Source organism: Crinia signifera, chromosome 8 (assembly GCF_055691185.1).
Source record: "Crinia signifera chromosome 8, ASM5569118v1, whole genome shotgun sequence".
NCBI lineage: Eukaryota > Metazoa > Chordata > Amphibia > Anura > Myobatrachidae > Crinia > Crinia signifera.
The window spans coordinates 3,160,705-3,188,620 of NC_139224.1; the positions used below are offsets into that span (position 1 = coordinate 3,160,705).

The following is a 27,916-nucleotide window of genomic DNA, read 5'->3' on the forward strand; positions in this document are numbered from 1 at the left end:
TGGAGGTAAATGTATGAAGCGTGGAGAAGTGGTCACTATCCCCATAACAGTATGTGCAAGGTGATAATGCTCCAGCCAATCAGCTGTGTACATTGACAGTTAGGAGCATTGTCACCTTGCACATGACGTTTGTTATGGGGATACTGTAGCTACCACTTCCCAGGCTTCATACATTTACCCCCAATTACTCATAATGTACACGTGTATACAATGTCGTGTCAGGCAGACAGAACACCCAACATCACTGGTTCAGAGCACGGAGAATGAGGTCCACCGCCAGTTACGCAGAAAAGTCAGCTAGACGCAATGTTAACCAAAATAAATAAGAACTCCCCAAATGTTAATGTTTTTAGAAAGTGTTTTTGTAATTCTATTTTTTTTTTCTGTATAATTGTACAACAGTTCAAAAGGACATTTGCATAATAATCTAATTCTATTAACAGCCATTCAAAAAATTGAACTACGTTTCCAACACTTGTCATCCGGGGACAGAAAAAAAAAAGAAGAAGAATGAATGAATGAATAAACGCTTCCACTTCTCGTGTTGCTTTCTGTAGTGGACAACAGGCAGGCGAAGCCCGGGAGAGGACACCGTATAGGTATAAAGGAACAAGAAAAGAAAAAAAAAAAAAGATGTGTACTGGTACGCCATACACAGCAGCTAATCTGGCAAAGGTGAGAGGCGGAGTTAAGAAAAAAATTATTATAAAAACTAAAACAGACCAGGTTTCCTACGAGCGGGCAGGGTAAGAAAGATGGATTTTCTTCACATTCCTCAGAGCTACTGCGTTTCGTTTCATCCCCCCCCCTCCCCCCAATCCCCTTTTGCAGCCTGAAATCTCTGGCACACCACAACATGCTCACACTTCTCCTGAGGAGAACGCTCCTGCCCCCTATGTGTCGTAAAAGTCCTTTAGTAATGTTCTTCTGCGCTGTTCCGCTATGTGCATCTGGTTCTCCAGGTCCTGTGGCAGCAAGAGGAGAAAAGGTTCTAGGTTACACAGTTCCATGTACACCAACACTAAAGGCCTTTGGGCACATTATTAATATTACACCTTTGCTTGTGAAAAGTGAACACCTTGGACCGTTCCCAGGGTACAGAGCTCCTTTATTCACTAAGGGTTTGATGTACCAAGCAGTGAAGAGAGGGGAAGAAGTTACCCTTAGGTACAGGGGATTGCGTCTGGCGGACAGAAACCTCCTGTGGAGCAGATTTTGAACCCGGGTCCGAGCTGGGTCACACCAGTCACACTAATCCAGGGGCGCCCATTATACAGAAGGTGGCCCAGGTTTAACCTGGATTGAATAAGTGCCGGTTATGTAATTTGGGGCTTTCATACTGCACCTTAACCCGCACTGACCCAGGTTATAAATGCTGCATTATAGGGTCATCAATCTTCTCTACAGACTGGACGCAGTTTTCTGGAATAATATCTATTGTACCAGCTATATCCTCCAGAGAAACGAGCCAGACACTTGTGATAGAGCGGACTCTGAATTCTGATGGTTCCAGATATCCTGCACCACATAATTGTACACGTGCTTCACTGGCGTGATCACTGCACACGGCCTGCACCTCACTACACGCATGGTACACCTATGGCTTTCACAGACTAAACTGGGCAACATAACAGTATAATAAACATGCATTATGTGATTAGGTGATCTAGAGACTCTATAGTAACTCACTCCTCTGTCGTAGCTGTCTGCCCGCTCCACCTTCCAGGACAGGTTCTCTATCTCTGCCTCTAGCTGGGCCTGCTGATACTCAAACTGAAAGAGAGATGCGCACATGTCACACAGAGCCAGGGTACGTGTCACAGGGGTAATGATCAGGTGCCAGAAAGCTGTACAGAGGGTTCGCAGTAGCAGCTAGGAAAAGTAGATGTACATTCTATTCACAACACAGACTAGATTGCAGCCTATCGATGCCCCAGCAACCAATGACATCACTGAAAAAGGTCACACATGACTGATAAAGCCGCAATCGACAACAATAACCAAGGAAGCAGCAACAGGTTACAGCCCATTACTGCAGGTATAGAAATAGAAATCTGGGCCAGTCGGCATTGACGCTTCCTATGGCCGCTGGTAAATGGGTACCATCACTGGGGCAGCCGCTGCGTATATATAAACTAGAATGATAAGCGAGAACTTACCAACTTCTTTCGGGGGCCGGACTCCATGTAGTAAGCGTAGGGATATGTGTATTGCAGAGTGTATCGGCACTGAGAGCAAGGGATACAGAAAGGAACAATTATTAAAATCAGGCTTTAAATACACATCATCAATGAAGCAAGGGGCAGGGGTCTAACAGGCAATATTCTGATAAGAAAGAAAACGTATTGTGCAATAACTCAGGGGTCATGGAAGAGGGAGGGTAGGATGGGACTTAAGCACCAATACTTTCTCCTGCCATCGCAAATAAAAGTCAACGGGAATGGACTTATTTCCGAGCAGCGGGACAACGTCCCGGCGCGAGTGATCCAGAATCAGCTCCTATGAGGATTATGCATGCATTGTATTTCTGAACAATGCAAGAGACAGTAGCTGAAGAAGGGGCAGAGAGAAGATTGGGAGAGGGCCAGGGGCCAAGCCGAGAGGCTATGGGAAGAGAACGAGTGAAGAGATAGATGGGCGGGGGAAGGGGGGGGGCTTTAACACTTGTAATATTAACTAGCAAACTGGTGAATGAAAGGTCCAACACACTAAGACTACAAGGTCCTTCCAGCTCCATACTGGTGATATGCTGCATCCGTTACCTTTGCCAGCAGTTTTGCAGCATTCTGTAGGTACTGCCAGTCAATCCAGGTGCCAAGGTTGTTCATGACCCGCTCCTGAATCTTTTCCTGAATTTGCTGGTAGGTCTGGGCCTCCAGCTGTAGACTCTTATTGTGATTTTCCCACTGCCGGAGACAAACAACCAGTGTAAGAGCAGCTGATCGCGGGAAGACAAAATGCAGCAAGTAGCGCAATAGGAGCTAATGAGGTCACCCCAGAATCCAGGGGCGCACAGAGAGGAAGCGGTCTGTGTGCAGCCTCTTCCGGCCAGGCCACCTAGCAGAGTCTGAGCACTAGAGTTGCTCAGACTCCACTGCACAGGCGCGGTGGCCATTTCTCCAGCTGCCTCCCATGCTGCGGGCATATGTAAATGTTCTACTGTACCCCCAGAAAAGGTTTATGGCTTTATAGGAGATGCAATCTTCTATGGTACCCTGTGAATAACCCAAATTATGAATGTTCGACATGATAAATAATGGACCATTTCTGAGAGCAGTAAGTAAATCTATGCGGAATGTGAACATGGAAGCTTATGCTAGAGCGGGAAAGCACAGAACACTGGGCGGAGCTAGATCTTAGTACTAGAATGCGATTGGCTGTTCTGGTTCCTGCTGTTTACCCTCTCAAAGTAGAAGAGGTATTTCTTCAGCGCCTCCCTGGCCTGGGCCTGCTGACTCTGGTTCACAATGTCGGGGTTCTCCTTGTAGCGGCTGCATTCATAATACTCGCTGCCGTGTGTCTTCCAGTCCCCAAGGCACATCCAGCAGAAGTCTGAGAACAGACACAGTCATATATGGTTACAAAGTACAAATCCCCTCCCCCCCCCCCCCTCCCCAGAGTACAGGGGATATCGGAAGGGACCAAGTTCTTGCTACCTTTAACCATGTTATTCTATAGGAATACTATTGCATTTATACCATGTTTCCTGTTACTTTGTATTGTTCTGTAATATACTTTAAATAACCCGTCCTGTGTCCCCGTCAACTTTTGCTGTACTAACTAATGTATCTCTCACATTGATAAAAACCAACGAATACAATCTGCAAACAAATAGAACCAAATAGGATTTCTCTTTCAGGAACAGATGTACTAAAAGCCAATATGGGATTCTGACTGTCGGATGGACTGACAGAATTCCAGCCGTTTTTCTCTTGATCTGACAGTACATGGACAGTCGGTATTCAACATACAGTGTAAGAAAGTCTGCGAATTGTCGAAAACGGCCATGGATTGTCCGAACACAGCCGTGAATTCGACAAGCCGCAGCAGTTTTTTTTCCAACTTTAAAAAAAAGGCAGATCGGACACCCTTCAATGCTTCAACGGCAGTATTCAATAGTTGAGTGGCGATATTTATCCTGTTGGGAAATACTGGCACATATTGAAACACCAGGGACGGTGTAATGGTTAGCATTACTGCCTCACACCGCTGAGGTCATGGGTTCTACTCCCACCATGTGTTATATATACGGGGCAGTACGGATGGTGTAATGGTTACATTACTGCCTCACATCGCTGAGGTCATGGGTTTGATTCCCACCATGGCACTAACTGTGTGGAGTTTGTATATTCTCCCCGTGCTTGCGTGGGTTTCCCCTGGGTACTCTGGTTTCCTCCCATATTCCAAAAATATACTGGTAGGTTAATTGGCTCCCAACAAATCAACCCTAGGATGTCTGTGTGCGCGTGTACATGTGGTAGGGATTATAGATTGTAAGCTCCACTGGGGCAGGGACTGATGTGAATGTTCAAATATTATCTGTACAGAGATGTGGAATATGTGTGCGCTATATAATAACTGGTAATAATAGTCTCTGTACAGCACTGCGGAATGTGTGTGCGCTATATAATAACTGGTAATAATAATCTCTGTACAGAGCTGCGGAATATGTGTGCGCTATATAATAACTGGTAATAATAGTCTCTGTACAGCACTGTGTAATATGTGTGCGCTATATAATAACTGGTAATAATAGTCTCTGTACAGAGATGTGGAATATGTGTGCGCTATATAATAACTGGTAATAATAGTCTCTGTACAGCGCTGCAGAATATGTGTGTGCTATATAATAACTGGTAATAATAATCTCTGTACATCGCTGCGGAATATGTATGCGCTATATAATATCTGGTAATAATAATCTCTGTACAGCGCTGTGGAATATGTGTGCGCTATATAATAACTGGTAATAATAGTCTCTGTACAGCGCTGCGGAATATGTGTGCACTATATAATAACTGGTAATAATATTCTGTACAGCGCTGTAGAATATGTGCGCGCTATATAAATAACTGGTAATAATATTCTCTGTACAGCGCTGCGGAATATGTGTGCGCTATATAATAACTGGTAATAATAGTCTCTGTACAGCGCTGCGGAATATGTGTGCGCTATATAATAACTGGTAATAATAGTCTCTATACAGCGCAGCAGAATATGTGTGCACTATATAATAACTGGTAATAATAATAGTCTCTGTACATCGCTGTGGAATATGTGCGCGCTATATAATAACTGGTAATAATAGTCTCTGTACAGCACTGCGGAATGTGTGTGCGCTATATAATAACTGTTAATAATAGTCTCTGTACAGCGCTGTGGAATATGTGTGCGCTATATAATAACTGGTAATAATAGTCTCTGTACAGTGCTGCGGAATATGTGTGCGCTATATAATAACTGGTAATAATAATCTCTGTACAGCGCTGTGGAATATGTGTGCGCTATATAATAACTGGTAATAATAGTCTCTGTACAGCGCTGCGGAATAAGTATGTGCTTTATAAATAAACAATACCCCTCAAAGAACCAATCAGCTCATATCTGTAATTTAGGAAATATAGAAAATGGCAGTTAGGAGCTGATTGGCATGTACTTTATTTCTACATCGCTTCCTACAATTTCCCCCTTAACATCTAATCAACCGCACTTGCCTTCGGATTACCCTGAGTGGTGCTATAAACTGCACTCTCTCACAAATCTTACTAGGCGCGTGGCTACCGCCCGGGGACCAATCTCCTGCATGCTGGATAAATCCGTCGGTGGAGAACACTGGACCTGACACATCGCTGTGCCCTGAGCAATCTTGCTGAGCCATCCACTGCCCTCAACGTTTTTTAAAGCAATAAACACCCTACAGAAACTTGCCATTAACACGTGAATGAACCTGCACATGTGACTGCTGCCCTTGGTCAATGCTCTGACCTCCTCGAATTCTAAGTTAATGCAATGGAAACCTACTACACAGACGCGGTGACTTACCATGCTTGCATTTCGAACATTGCTGTAAGAAAGAAGACAGTGTTACAATACTACCACTAACAGCATTACTTGTGTGAGCTGCCGGCGCACGCACGCACGCGCACGCACACACACACACGAGCAATGAAAGCAGTTAAGCATGCACACACACAATGTGAGCAGTTAGGGGCACGCGCACACACATACACAATGTGAGCAGTTAGGCGCGCGCACACACACACACACGAGCAATGTAAGCAGCAAACGCGCACAGACACACAAGCAATGTAAGCAGTTATGTAGACTTCTAAAGAGTCACATTGGTAATAAGTGCTGCATGGCATCAATCCCATGAGTGGGCGATGCCAAATCACTACTTTTGCAACTGGCACTGTGGCACGGAGCCCCGAAACAATGAGGGACATTTGGTTAAAGGCTCTGCCCGGACCTGCGAGCTATCTGGGATGGCAATGGCTTCCTTTATAACTATCCTCAATGTACATAGATCACCCACCTCTCTCTCATGTAGCGGTACATGTACACTATAGGCGTGCACTGCCCCTATACTGCACATAGGGAATTAGGGGTACAGAACACAGCTCCACATGGGGATGGGAAATCAGAACAGACTATCCTCGCCTCATTATTAGAGTGCGTCAGAGTCTTCCTCACTCATTACTACAACTTCTTCACTTCTATTATTTTAATAGTAAAACAAGCACTGAGTAACCAGACAGGGCAGCACTGGGTCTGCAGCTTCGGTAGTAAAGCAGCATGTCACCGGCACGGGGTAAACACTGAAGGTGAATGCTATTTATTTAATACACAGCAGCAATCCCTGAAATACAGACATTATTAATGGATTACTGCACTGCAGACATGAATATTGGACTCTCCGATGTACAATTGGTTGTGTTACGTACCATGTGATTGCATCCACCATTTTTTTCGATACAAATATTGCACTTGGGACACTGGAGAAAAATAAATAAAGAAAGTCAATACACAAAACATACATAATGTAACATAACTGCTACCAGCATACACGAGGAGGGGTATTCAATCCCTGTGACGGCGATCAGTGCCGATAGCTCGCCGTCAGTGCATTCTACTCCCGCCCCTTCACTTGCTGTTTCCACCTCCCTGCGGGGGGGATTTATTAAGCTCGGTGAAGTGATAAAGTGTCTGGTTTTTATCTCCGGCCAATCAGCTCCTACCTGCCATTTTTCAAACCAAGCCTGTAACTTCAGTTAGGAGCTGATTGGCCGAGTGATAAAAACCAGATACTTTATCACTTCACCGGGCGTAAAAAATCTGCCCCTGTGTTCCTTTCAGCGAAGTGGAAACAGTGATTGTGGCCATCAGAACGGCGGGCATTGCGCTGAACCTCGCAATTCAAGTGGATTACGGATAATATTCTGACAGCACTGACGCTTGGGGCAGATTCAATCAGCCACTGGTACAGCATCGCATGTTATGTCATGGAAGGCAGAATCTGCTCGCTGCCCATGGATGTGCCTGCAGAATCCCAACAACGCTGACTGGCCGGGGGGAGCCCACATGTGAATCTGCTCCCATGCGTCTGAGCGGTTTCTTAGGGGATACAGATTTGTGGAGAGCGTTGCCTAGAGCCTTCACACTCTAGACCAGAGCCTGAAAATGAGATGATGGAGTTCTTGCCATATTCATCAGGTGAAGTTGGATCACTGAGCGGGAGCAGTAAGTGCCGCTGTTAAAGGAACACTGTGTTCTATGACTCCTGCGCCAGCTGTCTGCGGATCTGAGCGACTGTTACAGGGAGACAGAATAGCACAGTCTGGGATGGCTGCTCCCGGCTCTGCGTCACAACACTGCACATCTACAATACCTGCCTCAACTATAGAAAGAATTAGCTGCACACTCACCAATAGCAGACAAGCTGTTCTCTGGCTATGCACCTGCCTGGAAGCTTTCTCCAACCCCTCCTAGAACAGAATCCAAGCCTGTGCTGAATATGAACCCTGCAGATCGCATTGTATGGAACAAACTGCCAAACAACTTGATCTGCGGACCGTCCGTGCCCAAATCCAAAGAGCTCATCATCTAAAGTTGGGTACACACTGGGAGATCGATCGGCCATTCAAACGTAAGGCAATATATTGTGAGGTCGGTGGGTGCGTACTTCTGATAGGTCTGAACATCATCATTAACAGCCGTATCTGCACAGATCTATCGGTGTATCTGACTGTGCTGCAGGAACCGCGCAGGCCAATTCAAAAGCCCGTCCGGCTGTGACGTCATGGTGGCACATTCAGCGGCCAATTAGTAAGAGCGTATGTTTAGCAGAATGGGCTGCTCAGTCAGTGTGATGGCGAATCCGTTGTAAGTTCGACCAAGTGTGTACCCAGCCTAAAAGTGTTCAGGTAAAGACACTTAAGGGTGCAAAGACTTCCAACTAAGCCAATCACCTGACCCGTTACTAGGACCCAATTTTCTGCTCAAATAAATAAAAACTATTTGTACAGAAACATTTGGGGTTCTCCAGAAACTTGCAGACTTCTGCAACTAAATGCGCATGCAAGCACCCAGAATAGTCGCAGAGTGTATGGGGGCTTTACTTTTTTAGAACCAATCAGATTAGACGGATTTATCTAGCACCTTCTAGAAGAGAATAGCTAGATTCTGATTGGTTCTTATCGGCAACAACTCTCTATTCTAAAAACTCACACTTTAGTAATTATTCCTTAGTCTGCACAAATGTCGTCGTGTCATCACAAGTGGAACAGAATAGGGGTGATGCTCACATACAGTGCATTGTAGTGCATTAAAAATGCAGCGTTGGGGGGGGGGAAGCAGCAGAACACTGGTGTAATGTGGGCAAGTCTACACTTCCGCTGTACAAGTTGTTACAGTAACACTTATAGGTCTTTGTCCGACTACACAACTGATAAACCGAGACCCCCGCCACTTTCACAGCTTACGTCTTTAGTGTGAGCACTGATGTAGTTCGCCGTTTCTGAGTCATCTGCGCACTTTGTCAGCCACTTCCGGATGGTGGCGCAGTCTGTGGGAGCGTGGTACATTTGGCGGCACCGGAAGCTTAAAGAAAGAAGAAAATTGGAAACATTTTTTAAAGACCACAAAAAGGGAAGGGAAGGTAAGCCGGAGCGCGGGGCCAGGCTCGTCGGCAGAGCCGGAGCGTGGGGCCAGGCTCGTCGGCAGAGCCGGAGCGCGGGGCCAGGCTCGTCGGCAGAGCCAGAGCATTCTCACGGGGCAGATACATAAGGTGTGGATTGGTAAATTCATACAAATGGACAGAACCAGAGATGGCAGCAGCATGAGGCGACAATTACAGCTTTGAGTCTTTAATAAAAGCCAAATAGAAATTGGACTTGTTATAAGAGATACTATGAAATGCTAAACCACCATACTATAGTTCGGATCTGTCACAACCTCCTCTTAGCAGATCAATGTCGGGGTTTAGTGGCCTGTTTAGACAGCAGGTCGCTCTTGGGGGCTGCTGAGAACCCTGCTCATTCCAGTCTGTCAAACGCTGCTCTAATCTCACGGGTCACTGCTGCCCAAAATATATCCACATTCATCTCCTGAAATACTCTGCTACTGTGGGCAACAGGCTTCACAATCCCCCGACACAAATATACGGATTTTAGATGCTTTTATGACAATTTTTTGTAAGCCTTTTGATAAAATAAAGTGATAAAAACAACTCCTTTGCCAGGACATGAAGTGCGATTTGTATTGAGCAGCCCAGTAAGGGACAGGGGAGACTACCAGCATTTTATAGGCGCTGTGCGGCCAGAAGACATTTAAAAATAGACCTGGCAGGCGGTTCAGGTGTTTTTGTGAAACATTAACCCATGTGGGTCCGGGCACTTGCAGTGTAGCGGTTCCTCGATGGGTATGAATTAATGATGGCAGAATGAGTGATTGTAGAGTGCTGGAAAGAATACCCCGAGATCAGAGGCTAATCTATGTATTGTTATTTTACATAGATTAGCCAGTAGAGCCCAGAGCGGGAGAGGCGGGCAGTCACAGAGCCCAGAGCAGGGGGCGCGGGAGAGGCGGCCAGTCACAGAGCCCAGAGCAGGGGGCGCGGGAGTGGCGGCCAGTCACAGAGCCCAGAGCAGGGGGCGCGGGAGAGGCGGCCAATCACAGAGCCCAGAGCAGGGGGCGCGGGAGAGGCGGCCAGTCACAGAGCCCAGAGCAGGGGGGGCGGGAGAGGAAGCCAGTCATGGTCCAGAGCAACAGGATGTGAAAGGCGGTCAGTCACAGTCTAGGGCAATGTGACCGGAGAGGTGTCAAGTCACAGAGTCCAGGGCAACATGAAGTATCCGGCATGTGCAAAAGTACCAATGTACACTAATCTATTCTATCCGTACAGGGCTGGTACCTTTGTAAGCCGTATGTGGATGCCATTATTTTTAAAGCGGTACGTACGCTAATCAAGTGGGGGCTTCCCCGGTGCCCCTGCATGAAGTAACAGCTGCCTGAGGATATGTACTATAGGCAACACATTACTAGCTGACAAAGTGTCTTGCAGTCAGTATGTCAACAATGACTATACAGTAAGTGTCAACACCAGAAAAGGGGGATTTTAGGTTCTTACCCGTAAAATCCTTTTTTCCTAGGCCAAGGTGGATGCTTGGATTGTGGGTAATCCAGGACATGTGGATCGGGCACCAAGAAGATTAGTGCAGCCCGTAGCTCCACCCCCCTCAATACCCCTCCTTCCTGTCCTCAGAGACTCGTTTTTTTCCTTGGTGCTCTGAGGAACAGGGTGATGTTTTCAGAAGATGCCTGTTTCAGCCCCAATTCACTACTTTTTAATTACTTTAGGCTATCAGCATCGCAGCTGACAGCCTCCGCACTTCTCCCGGCGACTGGACCTCACAGTCGCTCACACCAGTCATCTCCCTGCACTTGGAAATGCAACCAAGGGTCCCCGACCGATCAATGTTGTTCACAAGGTCAGCAAGTAACACACTTTTCCGGCCAACATAAGGAATTTGACAGTACAATTGTCAACATTATGAATGTCAACAAATTATGCCGAGCTGCAAGATTTTACTAAACCAAGAGTTGTGTGTAAGGTTTGTGCAGTTGTGAGATTCGCCCTCCTCCAGACTAAGCAGAAAGGGCAGGCCGTCATCTACAGAGAACTCTACGTTCTGTATGCATCACATTCCCGCACTCACCAGAAGACCTCGTTGCATCGGTTGCACTGTACGCGACGAGCCTTCGGCTCCTGAACCTGTATGACCATTGGACAGTCAGCACCGGGGCACAGCTGTAGCTGATAGTGGCTCTGGAGGGTGAGAGAAGCAGAAAGGCCCAGGATGTGAATCATACAAAAGGATCAATCAAATTAGGTGCAGTGTGATGTTGCAGAAAGGCGCATCATGCGACTCCCTACATCGCCCCCTGGTGGTGCACAGTCAGCCATGCTACAGAGGGAACTGTACACGACAAATGACTACAGCACTAAATCATGGCATATAGTGACTGTAACCTAAACAGAGCACAAGGTGCCAGCAGCAGCCATCACTCATGCCAATCATACAGATACTGCTATTAGAGACATTCATTTCTGAGCAACATGGGGTTCAAGTATCAACATGATCTAACAGAAGTAAATAGAAAAGCTCTAAAAACCACATTAAAAAGCAGCTTCTGCAGATCCCAAATACTGCCACCTGATTGGTGGACAGTAGAACGACGCACCCAAAGAACTAGTTTTTCGTTTGAAGATGTACCCGCTTCCCCACACAGCGCCCTCTACACCTTACACTATGGTACTGCACCCAGATAGGATCCAGGCATTATAACATGCAGGGATTTTTGGGCCAGTCTTTACGCCCATTGAGGGCCAGGCTCTCACACCTGCACAGAAAGGCGGATCTTCAGGCTGCCAACATAAATCCCTACACGTTTCCATACAGCCGCCGCGTGTACAAATACCTCTACGTAGTCCCTGAAGAGATAGCGTCTGTATTTGTCTTTGAGTTCCTCATTAGGCAGTAAAGGAAAAACAAAATCTTCTGGCGCTCGGAGTAAGCATTCCTGGGCCATGCAGGAGATCCCTGAAGGAAGAACAAATGGTTAATAGTCTAGAACCGATGCAGTGGATCAATGTTCTAGGACAATGTGAGGCAAGCTCTGTCAGCCGGCTTCTGAAAGGACTTACCAACGCCAGCCCCATCCTTCACCAGAACAGTGCAGTGCTGCTCCCAACAGCTGCGGCAGAACTGGTGCTGACAGGGCAGACACAGCAGGTTCTCCTTCCGGACAAACTGCATACACACCGCGCAGTGATGGGAGGAATGTGCCATAACCTGGGGACAGGAATGGAGCCAGGGTTAGCAGCATGGATAGTGACGAAAGGCAACTTACACGCACCTACCTTTCTTATTAAAGCCATATTTCCTAACTTTATTTATGCACAATATCTGGCATACATACAGAAGATTGTGTGCGACCGTCCCAGACATCCGATACGCATGAGCCGACGGCTTTATTACAGCAGGACGCCGGGCAGAGCTGTAGGCTCAGTGCGACTCGGGCTGAGCCAATTAACCTCCTCTGCTGTTTTGCAATGTCAGTATTAAGCAGAAGCACTCAGAGTACATACAAACTCCACACATACAGGGCCACTGATTGCAACCAATCCAAGGGCATTGAAAATAATGCCAACCACTGTGCCACTGAAATGGCAAATTCATGTCAATAACAGGGCATGGGTCATTAGCTAGACAGGTGTTGGGTTGACCACTGATGGTTGACACGGCTTAAGTCGACATGAAATTGGTGGACATGGCCAAGGTCGAGTGGATTGAAAGGTCGACATAAGCATTAATCAGGGCTGGGCAACACCGGCCCTCCAGATGTTAATGAACTACACATCCCAGGATGCTTTGCATTAGTTTTGCTATGTGGCCATGCTGAAACTGATGCAAGGCATGCTGGGATGTGTAGTTCATTAACATCTGGAGGGCCGGTGTTCCCAAGCCCTGCATTAGATAGACAATGGCAAGGTCAACGTAATTCAGGCGTTTGTGTCCCAAATGTCAACATGGACACCATCAAAGTGTACCGCTGCGCTCGCCATGCTTTGGGCGCGGTGACTGGCTGCGCTCGGCACATTAGTCTCCCTCCACGCCCTAGTGAATGGTAGGACATAAAATTCCGCCTGTCGACACGTGAAAAGTCATAGCAACCTTTAGCATGTCGAACGTGCTATTGTCGACCTAATGCTTGTGTCGATCTCCCACCCTGTCCACCGCAGCCATGTCGACCCAAGCCATATTGACCTTCAGTGGTGGACCAAATATGGGTGGACCTATTGAGCATACACCATACCAGTAGAGGAAGCAGTTGTATGCATTGGTTACAGTGACGTAGCCTATGGAATCACTATGGACCGGGGACGTGGAGGCAGAACGGACATTAGCGACGTGCTGGCGGTCTCAGGAATACCTGCGCAGCTCAGCGACTGCCTGTACATAGCAAGTGCACTTTAAAATGTAAAAAAAAAAGCCCTTAAACAAACAGGCCAATGTGTGATTTACAGCAGAGAGTCACAAGTGTATACAAACCACTCACATGTTTAAACGATAATGGCTGAACTCTGGCGTCGACTAACAACTGCGCAGAATTCAGTTTATGCCTAGAAGACAGAAACACAATTACATCAGGGCTACAGGTATTTGGTACAAATGTTATTCTTTATAAGGCAAAGAGCTGCAATGTACTAGAGCAGGCCTGGTCAACGTGTGGCTCTACAGGTGTTGTGGAACTACAAGTCCCAGCATGCCTTCCCACAGTTTTGCTATTAGGGAATGCTAAAGCTGTGGCAAGGCATGCTGGGATGTGCAGGTTCCGAGAGCCGTCAGGTTGGCTGGGCCTGTACTAGAGCAACTGTAACAGACAAGTCTGACCCTCTGAGACATCAGTCCGGAGCGGACGTCCTATAAATGGCTACACAACTACGACGTCTGCAGATCACGATGGGACTGTCAGTTCTACGCTAAGGACTACAGTAACATTCATAAAAACCCCAAACTGACAAACTGCAATAGTACGGGCGCAGTCATTGGCTTATCAGTGTGCAGTCACAGCCGGGGCCTCTATTCCTCCACACTAGCTGGCACTAGCACATGGGTGCTCTGGCACAGTCTCGTGTTTGTAAGTCTCTGGGGGAAATGGCCATTTTCCTGGTGATTTTGCAGTGCTGTGACAGTATAGAAGGGGCACAGGGTGTTGCCCGCACCCACTCTAGATACGCCACTGGATCATACACTCACTGCAGAAGCTCCGCCCAAAGCTCTGGGACAGAGTCCAGATTGGATAGAAGCGGAGACTGCAGTCACAGAACATAATGCACCTAATCCTCATTTACTAAGTATACAAGGTAGATTCTCTATTCAGGAGGTATGTGCCTCTCTAACAGGCGGAAGGACACCAAATTAGGAGTATATTTACTAGGATGACAGTTCTAGCTCTGTAGAACGTTCCCCATAACAACTCATCAGATTCTAATTATTTAGCACCTTTTAGTAGATAGATATAATCTTCAACAGAACGCATCTCAGTAAGTTTACTCCTTAGTATTCCATTCAAGGAATGGGGGAACCTTCTGAAAGTAAAGGGATTCCTAAAATCTGTCAAAAGAGCGGGATAAAACCTGTCTCCACTCCCCCAGTAGTGGCACCGGTGGCTTCTAAATCTCACATTATGTGATCATTACATAGACAAGTGACAGCCGGTGTGCATAGTAAATGTATCACATAACCCTACAGTCTCATTGAATGGAATGTGACGGGGACGTAATGCAGTGGCGTACGGTGTATAAGGGCGTGACGGGGACGTAATGCAGTGGCGTACGGTGTATAAGGGCGTGACGGGGACGTAATGTGTTGGGGACGTAATGCAGTGGCGTACGGTGTATAAGGGCGTGACGGGGGACGTAATGTGACGGGGACGTAATGCAGTGGCGTACGGTGTATAAGGGCGTGACGGGGACGTAATGTGTTGGGGACGTAATGCAGTGGCGTACGGTGTATAAGGGCGTGACGGGGACGTAATGTGACGGGGACGTAATGCAGTGGCGTACGGTGTATAAGGGCGTGACGGGGACGTAATGTGACGGGGACGTAATGCAGTGGCGTACGGTGTATAAGGGCGTGACGGGGACGTAATGTGACGGGGACGTAATGCAGTGGCGTACGGTGTATAAGGGCGTGATGGGGACGTAATGCAGTGGCGTACGGTGTATAAGGGCGTGACGGGGACGTAATGTGACGGGGACGTAATGCAGTGGCGTACGGTGTATAAGGGCGTGATGGGGACGTAATGTGACGGGGACGTAATGCAGTGGCGTACGGTGTATAAGGGCGTGACGGGGACGTAATGTGACGGGGACGTAATGCAGTGACGTACGGTGTATAAGGGCGTGATGGGGACGTAATGTGACGGGGACGTAATGCAGTGGCGTACGGTGTATAAGGGCGTGACGGGGACGTAATGCAGTGGCGTACGGTGTATGAGGGCCAGGAGACACTTACCGTTCCAGGATTTCTGACACTTGCCAGTGAAAGTGAACTAAGATGAGTTTTGCCACAGAATGAGATACCTGAGGGGGAGAACACAAGCGTTACAGTACGGTGGCTGCGCATATGGTAAAAGACATCACAGGATACATGTAGGCCAATGGTTCCAAACTTCTGGAGTATCAGAATTCGTCACAGCACCCCTAGGATAAGAGTTTATTATGGAGAAATTTAGAAAGAAAGAAATAAGGCCCTTGTCTTATTTAAACCAATCTTTGATGGCACCAAATCCCACAGGGGGTGGGGGTAGTAACAGCAGCAGCAATATAGCGCGGCAGCCCTTAGGTCATACAGCAGCTGTGCTACTGGTATGTGTATTACACCGGATACAATACGGCCCCGTCTGACACTGCCCTATACACGTGTATGACAGATATATACACACACACACACACAGAAAAGCAGCAGTAAGGCCCATGTACAATACTGGCTAGAACAGGAACAATATAGATACAGGTGTTAGTTACTAATAACATAAATTATACGGAGCTCTGTATCACGGGCTTGTAGAATTTCGGAAAATGATCAATTCCTTTGCGCTCCTTGGGACATCTCTGCAGCGTCCCCGGCCTATAACGCTCAGATAGAGCAGAGTCATACGGCTGGGTTCCAGGCTCGGATGACATCATTCAGGGAAGATTGCATCGATTTTGTTACATTATTAATATTTCTGCTTATCCACAAAGCAAAGGCAAGAAACAAATGGATACCATACAGAGGCAGCTGGCTCTATGTCTGACAGATTGTCCACACACCTCCTCCCTCTGATCATCCTCCTCTGGCCTCCACAGAGTCCTCCTCTTTACCTCCAACCTTATCTTAGTCCACACACCGCCTTCCAATTATCATCAGTCCTCTATAAATCACCACCTCCTTCCCCCAATCATCATCACCCCACTCATTTATCTCCCAACCTCATCTCAGTCCGCACACCACCTTACTCGGATCATCATCTGGCCTCCACCTCACTCTCCATTATCTCCCAACCTCATCTCAGTCCGCACACCCCCTTACTCTAATCATCAGCTGGCCTCCACCTCACTCTCCATTATCTCCCAACCTCATCTCAGTCCACACACCCCCTTACTCTGATCATCTGGCCTTCACCTCACTCGCCATTAACTCCCAACCTCATCTCAGTCCACACACTACCTTACTCTGATCATCATCTGGTCTCCACCTCACTCTCCATTATCTCCCAACCTCATCTCAGTCCGCACACCCCCTTACTCTGATCATCATCTGGCCTCCACCTCACTCTCCATTATCTCCCAACCTCATCTCAGTCCGCACACCCCCTTACTCTAATCATCAGCTGGCCTCCACCTCACTCTCCATTATCTCCCAACCTCATCTCAGTCCACACACCCCCTTACTCTGATCATCATCAGGCCGCCACCTCACTCTCCATTATCGCTCAACCTCATCTCAGTCCGCACACCCCCTTACTCTAATCATCAGCTGGCCTCCACCTCACTCTCCATTATCTCCCAACCTCATCTCAGTCCACACACCCCCTTACTCTGATCATCATCAGGCCGCCACCTCACTCTCCATTATCGCTCAACCTCATCTCAGTCCGCACACCCCCTTACTCTGTTCATCATCTGGCCTCCACCTCACTCTCCATTATCGCTCAACCTCATCTCAGTCCACACACCCTCTTACTCTGATCATCAGGCCTCCACCTCACTCTCCATTATCGCTCAACCTCATCTCAGTCCACACACCCTCTTACTCTGATCATCAGGCCTCCACCTCACTCTCCATTATCGCTCAACCTCATCGCAATCCACACACCCCCTTACTCTGTTCATCATCTGGCCTCCACCTCACTCTCCATTATCTGCCAACCTCATCTCAGTCCGCACGCCCCCTTACTCTGATCATCATCAGGCCTCCACCTCACTCTCCATTATCTCCCAACCTCATCTCAGTCCGCACGCCCCCTTACTCTGATCATCATCTGGTCTCCACCTCACTCTCCATTATCGCTCAACCTTATCTCAGTCCGCACACTACCTTACTCTGATCATCATCTGGCCTCCACCTCACTCTCCATTATCGCTCAACCTCATCTCAGTCCGCACACCCCCTTACTCTGATCATCATCTGGCCTCCACCTCACTCTCCATTATCTCCCAGCCTCATCTCAGTTGATGCGTGCGTCCTTACCCTCCGATACCAGCACGTATTGAGTATTATACTTATGCATAGTCCCCGATAAGCAGTTACCAAAGCCTCGATACCACATGAATCAGGAGCTTGCCTGATCGTGGGTCCCTTTTCAGCAGATAAAAACGGCCTCTAACTGGATATCACAATAACGAGCACTGGTGATAAGTTGCGTTATCAGGCTGTTTTATCAGCCAAAAATGCATCAGGGCTTATTGGATCCCCCCATAGTGCCGAACCTCTAAACAAAACATTTCCAGAGTCTGATCACAGGAACTGACACCATCTTCAGAAGACATTAGATCCTGAAGGATTGCTCCTTCCAAATGAAAGGAGTTCCAAAGGGTATAGAGGTTTCCATCAAAATCTCTCCACCACCTTACACGGGCGCTCTGATGTCTGTGTAGTGTCAGGGCTCACAGAACGTATTCTGACCAGAGCAGCTGCCAGACACCCAAAGCAAATTCCCCAGTACTTTAGTACCCCCCCCCCCCCCCCAAGAAAAAAAAAAAACTGGGGCTAACGAATAGACCGTTAGTTATTAAAATGACAACAATGGATTCCTCTGACCATATTGTTTAAAAAAAATATATAATAATAATAATAATAATAATAATAATAATAATAATTTGGGCTCACATGCTATATTTTAGTCGACACTAATGCTGTCAACAGTAGTACACCAATTTAATTTTATTTAAAGCATTTAACTGTCGGCATTACAGATTTAACTATGCTCAGAAATGATGTTTAAAATGATCATCCCAATGCTTTAAACACTACAATTGTGTGGTAAAAGGGTCCTAGGACTAGACAATGACCAATCAGTGGGGCAGCCCGGTCACACCGCGCGCAAGGGCAGCCCGGTCACACCGCGCGCAGGGGCAGCCCGGTCACAGTGCGGCACAGTTATAATATCTGAAGCAGCGATGAGAGGTATAGAGGGTTTCTTTTCTTAGCTCATGGGGTCACGACGCTGTCATACAGCCTTATCCAAAGCAATCGCCTGCGGTACGTCATCATATACTGAGCTGGGGGGCTGCAGGCACATCTCATGGAAGAACCCATTGATTTTACCATGTGTCAAAGTACAACACTGAGGAATGGCGCTGCTGTTAGAAAAACATAATATTTTCATTCAAGTGCGAACCCTAAAAGTGAGCAATGTATACAATCTAGTCTTCGTAGTGGGAAGCGACAGATAGAGGTGTCTATTTACATTGTAATGAGATCTGTAGGTATCCAATGCCCCTTTCAGACATACGATAAAAACCCGGGATTTTTCACGTGCATCATCCTGTATGTCTGAAAGGTTATTCCCGGGATTTCAGTCAACCAAAATCCAAGGTCCTGCACTCCTGCAATTGACCCGGGATTTAAAAAACCCAGGATTGTACCAGGTTTAAAATCTCGGGTGTCATGACTGAAAGTGGTATAATAAAAGGCTGAAATTTAGGTCACGGTGCAGGCCCGTTGGGCAACGGTCGGTAGGTCGAACACTGTTGAACAACACGAGTTCTATTCATACAGGTGGGCACAGAGCTAGAATCTAATGCCCGAAGCACAATTATACAGTGCTCATGTCGACAAAAGCTACGTGGACCTTTTGACCTGTCGACCAATAGTGGTCAACATTAATTGTGTCGCCCCTATGACCTATATAAAAATGTTGCCATAGGGGGGCCACAGTTTTTTCTTCTTCTGACAGTAACTCGACAGCCGGAATTGAATGTTCGGATTGTTGGAAAGTCGGAATATCCCCCTTAGAGCGGTTTTCAGCTACACGCAGTTTTATAATTCCTACAGATTTGCCACTAGATATCAGACTTGCTTTATCTCACGGGCCAATCACAGCGCAGGACACAGGACCCAGAGACTTAGCAGGATTGAGCTTTTACAGACAGTCTCCTGTTAACATGAGAACAGGACAGACAGGATTGCTGCAGGTCTGTACTTGTCCCCAACACACAAACGCCCACATTTGCCAATGTACCCTGCACTACGCAGCCCCATTATGTTGGCCTAAATCTTACAACAGGGATGGGGAACCTTCGGCCACCCAGCAGTTGTTGAACTACACATCCCAGCATGCACTGCTACAGTTTTGCTATTTTGCCATACTAAAACTGCTGGAGGCCATGCTGGGATGTGTAGTTCAAAAACATCTGGAGGGTTGAAGGTTCACCATCCCTGTCTTACAGCATAAATCCCAAATGACCCAAATAGGGATAGAGTTTGACTGTGCATTGTTGCACTTTATAGCAATTTTACATTAGGAACAAGGCAGGAAGCGATGAAGATACCCAATACTGCAAGGACTCCTATTTCCTACCCCGTGTTGTCAGCGATCAGGGACCTCTTACTGGTTTATTCCCAAGTGTAGGCGGCAAGGGGCCATTGCAGTAAGCGGCTCTGCTAGTATTTCCCCATAGACGTGCGTGCAGTGCAGCTAGAAATTTTGTAGAACTCCCGTCCAAGTGACCAGAGATCGAGATTCGCAATTAAATGTAATTTTTTTTATTTTTATTATGGCAATGATTGGGCCCAGACTAGTATTAGCCGCGTCCAAGCTAATTTTTACTTGCCAGCATAGCAGCTGTGTCTGTTCTTGCCCAAGCGGAGCAACAACTGAATTACTGCCAGGTCCCACCTAGTGGTAGCCGGCAGGATTCTCCTCATGGTCTGTAAGGCCAGGTACACAACAAAACGATCCTGATTGTTAGTAGATCGTTAGCAGATTGTGTGATTTTCGCACGATCTGTTGGAGCACACAATCTGCTAACAATCTGCTAACGATCTGCATCCAATCTGATCCCAATCCGATCTGAGTCTGTATCCAGTTGAATGGATCTTTTACAGATCCTCACTGCAGCAGGTAAGATCTGTAAAACGACCAAACGACAGCGGGGACGCGCATCGGATTGGAATCGGATCGGAATTGGACCTAAACATGCCCAATCTACATACAATCTGCATCCAATCGGTCGGAATTGGATCCAGATTGATGGAATTGAGCCCTAATCATTCTGGTGTGTACCCCCCCTAAGATTTTCTACTGCAAGATCAAATATAAAAAATATATACTGTATATACTTGATCAACACCTAGCGTTAAGGGCAGAAATGCACTTAACGCTAGTTAACTGGGGGGTGATTACGTTTTCCCCAATGTATCACTAGCGCACCCCATGTTGGGGACAGCCCCAATGAATTACGCACGGCGGGGCTGTCCCCGGCAATCCCCCCTCAGTGATTAGTGGCCGGAGCGATGTATTAACAGCCACAACAGACGCTTTTGCCAGCGTGGATAATGGTGACATGTGTGTTACACCTGCTATGCACACGCGTGGATAATGGTGACATATGTGTGTTACACCTGCAACCCTGCACACGCGTGGATAATGGTGACATATGTGTGTTACACCTGCAACCCTGCACACGCGTGGATAATGGTGACATATGTGTGTTAGACCTGCAACCCTGCACACGCGTGGATAATGGTGACATATGTGTGTTACACCTGCAACCCTGCACACGCGTGGATAATGGTGACATGTGTGTGTTACACCTGCAACCCTGCACACGCGTGGATAATGGTGACGTGTGTGTTACACCTGCAACCCTGCACACGCGTGGATAATGGTGACATATGTGTGTTAGACCTGCAACCCTGCACACGCGTGGATAATGGTGACATGGGTGTGTTACACCTGCTATGCACACGCGTGGATAATAGAACTCATGAACTACACATAACACGGACACTATAAGCGACTTCTCACCTTTACCAAGGACGCCAGGCTCGCCATCTGCTCATTAAGTGCACTCTCCGATTCCCTGTAGGTGAGGCAGGTAAACAGATACTCCTCTGGGTCAAACGAGTCTGCCCCCTGCTGCTCCACATCATTAGCCACCCCAATGTAATAGTCTTCTATGTCTCCTGGTTCATCTTCCTCTTCTTCCTCCTCCTCCTCCTCACAATTAGGGTCATAGTCCTCATTACTGTCTGAGCCCTGACTGTTCATATCTACAGACATTTTACCATTGGGGTAGGGGGGGTCACTAGTAGTGTTCCAAAATCCTGTGCATGCCCCTTCACTTCAGGATGAGCTGCTGCTGTCTGGCACCCATCTGGCTTGTGTTGTATCCTGGGGATAAAGGAGGAAGGCACTTGAGTAACATCGGCAAACATCACATGTTGCAGGGAGGAATAATGACAAATGTCCTGTCCGTTACTGGAAGAATAAAAACACCACAACATATACTGAGAAATACACTTGTAAAGCTGGGTACACACTGGTCGACATGGGAGCGATGGCAGGTGTGAACCAGCGATATATCGCATCGGCACTGCAGCACAATCATACATATCAGCGCATTGAGCTGTTTGTACGAGCAATCCACCGACGACAGACTTGAGATATATATATATATATGTACCCATATAAAAAAAAAAATATATATGTATATATATATATATATATATATATATATATATATATATATATATATATATATATATATATATATATATATATATATATATATATATATATATATATATGTACCCATCATATAAAAAAACAATCACACTGGTCCCCACAGGTAACAAAAATAAAATACATTGGTCTTTTACATGAAAAGAAGAGACCAGTAAAGAACAGTTGAACTGTTGGTGGCTGTAAACTGGTTTGGGCATTTCTAGATCTGGGGGCTCCATGCACACTAGAAGCGTACCACAGCACAGTGGATGAAAAACACTGATCTAGAGGGAAGACCTTGGAGGTAGCCCACCACCTCCGTAAGTGCTGTAGACCCCTCTAAATTGGGGAATTGTCATGAGGCATATCCCTTTTTTGGGAATGTGTGCAGGAAAGCCCCTCTGCACATCAGAATAACTGCTCTGACCCCTGTTTGTCAGGAACACTATGTATGCACTTACCAATTGTCAGATAGGGTGGCAAATTCAGCCAGATGGCCAATCAGTCTCTCATGCTGAGTACACAAGGCAGGCCATAGGCCGCTGTGCACAGGGACAATATCCAATCCTGCTTGATAGAACAGCTGTCAGTCAGGGGGCCGAATCACAAATGTACACCAACCCGATGGTTATGTACATCTCGGACACATGTGCAGACCTCATACTGTGATGCACAGCGCCCCCTAAACCACAGCATGGCTGACATGCTGCAGCCGTTTGGAGGTGTGGAAAGGATGGGAAAAGGCAGATTTATCAATGCATGCCGAAGCCTGTGTCTTCGGGAGTAACCCACTGGCCCCGGGTGCCGGACGGCTCTCTGACAGTCGGGATTCAGACAGTCAGTACTTCGACGTCGGAATCCCGACTGCTCCCTCGTGGGGGTCCACGACCCCCCATAGAGGGAGAATAATGTGCTCGCCACCGAGCCCGCAAGATGCTTCATTGCGCTCCCCCCGCTGTGCAGTCGGGATTCCGACGTCGGAGTACTATACCACACCCCTGGCCCCAGCAGCATACAGACACCGGCCATCCTGAGCAACCTAATGGTGTGTACACACGGTCAGATGTGCCTTAAGATACTATCCAATCAGATCAGATCGTGGATAGTATCTGAAGGCACATCCGATTTGCATACAAGTCTGACTATATGGTGCAGATCTGCACTATGTAGTCATGGCAGACAAGACTTTCTGCCTTGCGATACATGAACGAGCATCGGAATCGGATCGGGATCGCAAGGGTTAAAACCCTTGCAATCTGCACCAGATTCCGATCCGATGTTGACTATATCGTCAATATCGGAAGGCAAAAAGTACCATGTGTACACACTATAAGGGATGCTCAGACGAGCAATGCATCTACGGATGCAGCAGCAGCATGCAGTGTGTGTGTGTGTCTGTCTTGCTACGTCTGATGCCTCCTGCTGCATTACCATATTTCAGCATAGCATCTGGGTAATAAGATGAGGCGGCTGTCCTACTGAATCCACCTGAAGCGGTAGAACACAAAGCGTGCCCGATTCAGACTCACATTATGGATTTTGTGATTTTAGCATCAGAGGCTGTGGATGCAACTTGGAACAATAATTCTGATCAGTAGGGACCTCAGCCAGCAGACATTAAGCACATGCGCTGATCCTCTCCAGTGCTGAGAACGGGTGTGAGGCAGCTCCAGCCCTGGGTTACCAGTACTAGGCCTTTCCCTTTTAAAGTCATCTTTAAACAATGCAGGAGATCTAATTACAGCCTACAATGGTTTTCATTGGGGTTTTTTTTCCCATGTGTGTGTAAAATATATGTGTATATGATTATTTTCAGTATCATAAACTATATTCCCAACAGTACCATAACCTTATTAACAACTGCAGGAGGATTTATTTATTGCATTACATGCCACATCTTAACCCAGGACAGGGACGTGTCTTCCCCAAAAGCAACAGATCCCAAAAAGGCATTGTCAACCGGTTCACTACTGCGATCGTAGAAGTGGCGGAACCAGTAGGAGCGAGAAGCTTTAACTGGTGTCCCAGGCACAGAACCCCCCTTATTTTTCTACAATTATAAATAATGCAAAAGGCTATGTTGGTTAGTTTGGGTCTTCATAAATCTGCAGGTAACATTATTCCTACAGTATATGTATTAGTATTAGCAATAAGCACATTCTATTAATTAGACCTTTATTTCTTATTAAAAGGACTGAGGCAAAGTTGAAAGTAAGAAAGAGACCTCCACAGGCGTTTAAGTGGGGTAGTGGTCGGTATATCAGTGAAGCCAATTATTGTGATCTGCAGACGATGAACACAGGAAAAGCTTGAGTTATTGTGCTGGCTCTTAGTAACGGTCAGACCACCCAGCTACAAGGTAGAAGTCTTTTGCATTAATAGGGTTTGGACACAGGGCAATGGAGGAGTGTAGTGATGTATTTTGTGTTGTCCGACGAGGGTTCTCTCCCATTTTTACCTTTGCTACTGTCAGCACTGCTTCCAGTAAAAGCACTTTGTCATCAGCAGTGTTCACATCGTGGTAAGCATCAGTTACACCAGAAGCATCAGGACTTGTCAATGGATAGAACAGTGGTCAGTTAACACAAATGGAAATCAGATTACAAAATATTAGTACAACAGACCATAAACATCTCCAGCATGTTGCAGTTTTCATTTGTCTGATGCATGTTTATAGCACCGTATTGTAAATGCACTCTCTCCAGCAATCTACTGATCAGCACTTTTAGTCTACCCATTGCAAAAGCAGAGGTTTACCTGCACATATGGAAATGTTTTACAAGAAACCCTGATGGTCTAACGCAGGCATGTCCAAACTATGGCCCTCCAGCTGTTGTGAAACTACACATCCCATCTTGCTTTGCCATAGTTTTAGCATTCCCTAATAGCAAAACTGTGGCAAAGCATGCTGGGATGTGTAGTTTCACAACAGCTGGAGGGCCATAGTTTGGACATGCCTGGTCTAACGGGTCACCTCAGTATCTGCCTAGTCCTGACACCCCTGATCTTTGACCCTCATTACTAGCCTCAGTAATTTAGTGATCCCAGTCACTCCTTATTAGAAGTTGATCATACACCCATAGCACCCCATCCCTGGGGGCACCAGATCCTCAGGCCCCCATCCCTGGGGGGGGGGGGGGGGCAGCTCCTCATGCACCCACAGCCCACCATCCCTGGGGGCACCAGCTCCACATGCACCCACAGCCCACCACCCCTGGGGGGCACCAGCTTCTCATGTACCCACAGCCCACCACCCCTGGGGGGCACCAGCTCCTCATGCACCCACAGCCCACCACCCCTGGGGGGGCACCAGATCCTCATGCACCCACAGCCCACCATCCCTGGGGGCACCAGATCCTCATGCACCCACAGCTCACCATCCCTGGGGGCACCAGCTCCTCATGCACCCACAGCCCTCCATTACTGGGGGCCACCAGCTCCTCATGCACCCACAGCCCTCCATTACTGGGGGGCACCAGCTCCTCATGCACCCACAGCCCTCCATTACTGGGGGGCACCAGCTCCTCATGCACCCACAGCCCACCACCCCTGTGGGCACCAGCTCCTCATGTACCAACAGTGCCCCATCCTTGGGGGGCACCAGCTCATCAGACACTCACAGTGCGCCATCCATTGGGGCACTAGCATCTCATGCACCCACATCCCCCACACACAGTAATCAGTCTCCCTCATATCCCTGTCTTATCCCCTCCCCCACCACTGTCCCGATCTTTAGCCTCACTCACGCAGGTATACGTCACTCCTGACAAATCCCCTTCCTCCCACAGCCAGCGCCGCCCGTGTGGCCGGATCCATGATCTTACCCAGCCCCATGCAGCCCCCGCAGATGTGCGCTCCCGGCCTCACCTAGCAGTGACCAACCTCTGTCCGACGCCCAGCTGCGCCGCGCAGGGTCCTGGGGGGAGGTGGCTCCGATAACCGCCGCAGCCGTTCCACCTCCACCGACTGCCCACACCGGAAGTGCTTCTCTCTGTGTGACGTCACTTCCGCCGCCCAGGTGCTGGGCGGTGCGGCGCTATGACAACGCACGTAGGGCGAGGCCTGGCCGGTCACATGGTGCGCTGTGCCGCTGCTGCCGGCGCTCGGAGACTACAATTCCCGGCATGCCCCGCGGCCTGACACCCAGGCCCAGCTGCTCTGCCTGTCAGAGGTAGAGATGGGCAAAACGGTTCTTTGAGCGGACCCGGGTCGACCCGGATCGGTCAGTGAAAAGATCTGGACCCTTTGGGCGGCTCTACGGCTCTGTTTGTGTAAAAAAGACAGTTATTTATGGTTTGAGTTAGTGTACCATACCTCCCAACATGACCCTTTCCAGGAGGGACACAATGCTCTGTTTCTGGACTTCCCTCTTAATGTTTGATTGTTATTACCTGTGTGGAAACACCTTTCTTACCCATTTACCTGTTTAGAACAGGTAATAGCAATCATTCGTTAAGAGGGAAGTCCAGAAACAGAGCAAAGTCGTAGGTCAGAGATGGGGAACCTTTGGCCCTCCAGCTGTTGTTGGACTACACATCCCAGCATGCCCTGCTACAATTTGCTATTTGGCCATGATAAAACTGTTGCAGGGAATGCTGGGATGTGTAGTCCAACAACAGCTGGGGCCAAAGGTTCTCTAACCCTGACCTAGGTGGTGCACTTAACATAGATTGTTCTCCGCAGTATTAGCCCGTAGAATCTATGGTTTTACACACAGGGGAAATTGACTAATAATTGAATAGCCCTGCGTGGTAAACACAGTAGATAATTGAATATTGAATACGTTGGGTTTGCCCCCTTATATATCTCAGGGTCCTTTCCTGTGGGGCTACCGGTCTCTGTACTACTACAATTAGCCTGTAGCCCCTCCCCTTGAATATCTCCCCAATAGGCCCTCAGCAGTTCAGGCATACACGCCGCCGGATACGGCAGTAGGGGGAGGTGGAGTCTGATATTCTGTGGCTCACTGTACAAATCAGGCCTCCCTCTTGAAGACCCCTTTTCATTGCCAGTTTCGGGAGGGAGGAGGGGGTCCCTATGATATAAAAATAAAAGTGTCTACTCACCCATTAAATACAACCATTTCCCTCATGCCTACCTATATACTTGTACAATGACAAATACAGGGAATAATCCTTTGTGAGGTGGTGTCCTGGGGTGTTGATCATATTGGGGCAATTTATCAATTTTGAGGGCGCAGGGACAGGGCTCCGAAAGGAGCCCGTCCCTGCGAAGCCCTAACCTGGAAGCCGGGGGGTCAGACCCCCACTGACCCCTCTCATCCGAGCCGGGCAGTGCGATGTGTAGGCATAGACTACAATGGGCTATCGCCATCTCAGAATGGCGGTAGCCCAGGGGTGCGAAGCCGGGCTGCCCGATGTTGATACATCGGGCAGCTTCGCATCCCCCATAGAAACCTATGGGGATGCGGCCGGCGGCGCTTAAAGGGGGATCGCAGCAGGGATCGGAGATTCCTGTTGCGGTTCCCCGATGATACATTTAGGGGATACGGGCTTACTAGAGTAGAAGATACCATGGCTCTGGTACATGTACAGCTGCTAGCCAGGGAGTACACGGAGGGTGTCAGAAGGAGAAGAGGAGCTTACAGCGGGATGCGGCTCCTTAAAGCGTTCTG

At 47.8% G+C, this 27,916-nt stretch overlaps 1 protein-coding gene across 3 annotated transcripts; it reads right to left on the bottom strand.

Annotated features, from left to right (window-relative positions):
* Positions 1 to 340: 340 nt before the first annotated feature.
* ARIH2 (ariadne RBR E3 ubiquitin protein ligase 2) lies at positions 341 to 26,313 on the bottom strand. Of its 3 annotated transcripts, none has more exons than XM_083155587.1 (15): positions 26,164 to 26,313; positions 21,583 to 21,948; positions 15,582 to 15,649; positions 13,621 to 13,684; positions 12,206 to 12,353; positions 11,980 to 12,101; positions 11,217 to 11,326; positions 8,982 to 9,099; positions 6,945 to 6,995; positions 6,043 to 6,064; positions 3,401 to 3,552; positions 2,763 to 2,906; positions 2,160 to 2,228; positions 1,690 to 1,773; positions 341 to 965 (listed from the first exon to the last, which is right to left on the bottom strand). In XM_083155587.1, the coding sequence occupies exons 2-15, from the start codon at positions 21,835 to 21,837 to the stop codon at positions 894 to 896; spliced, it is 1,479 nt and encodes a 492-aa protein (XP_083011713.1). In that variant the 5' UTR covers positions 21,838 to 21,948; positions 26,164 to 26,313; the 3' UTR covers positions 341 to 893. The 3 variants fall into 3 exon arrangements, with proteins under 3 accessions (XP_083011713.1, XP_083011712.1, XP_083011714.1); XM_083155586.1 differs by having other exon boundaries at positions 26,149 to 26,305; XM_083155588.1 differs by lacking the exon at positions 26,164 to 26,313 and adding an exon at positions 26,106 to 26,127.
* Positions 26,314 to 27,916: the final 1,603 nt, after the last annotated feature.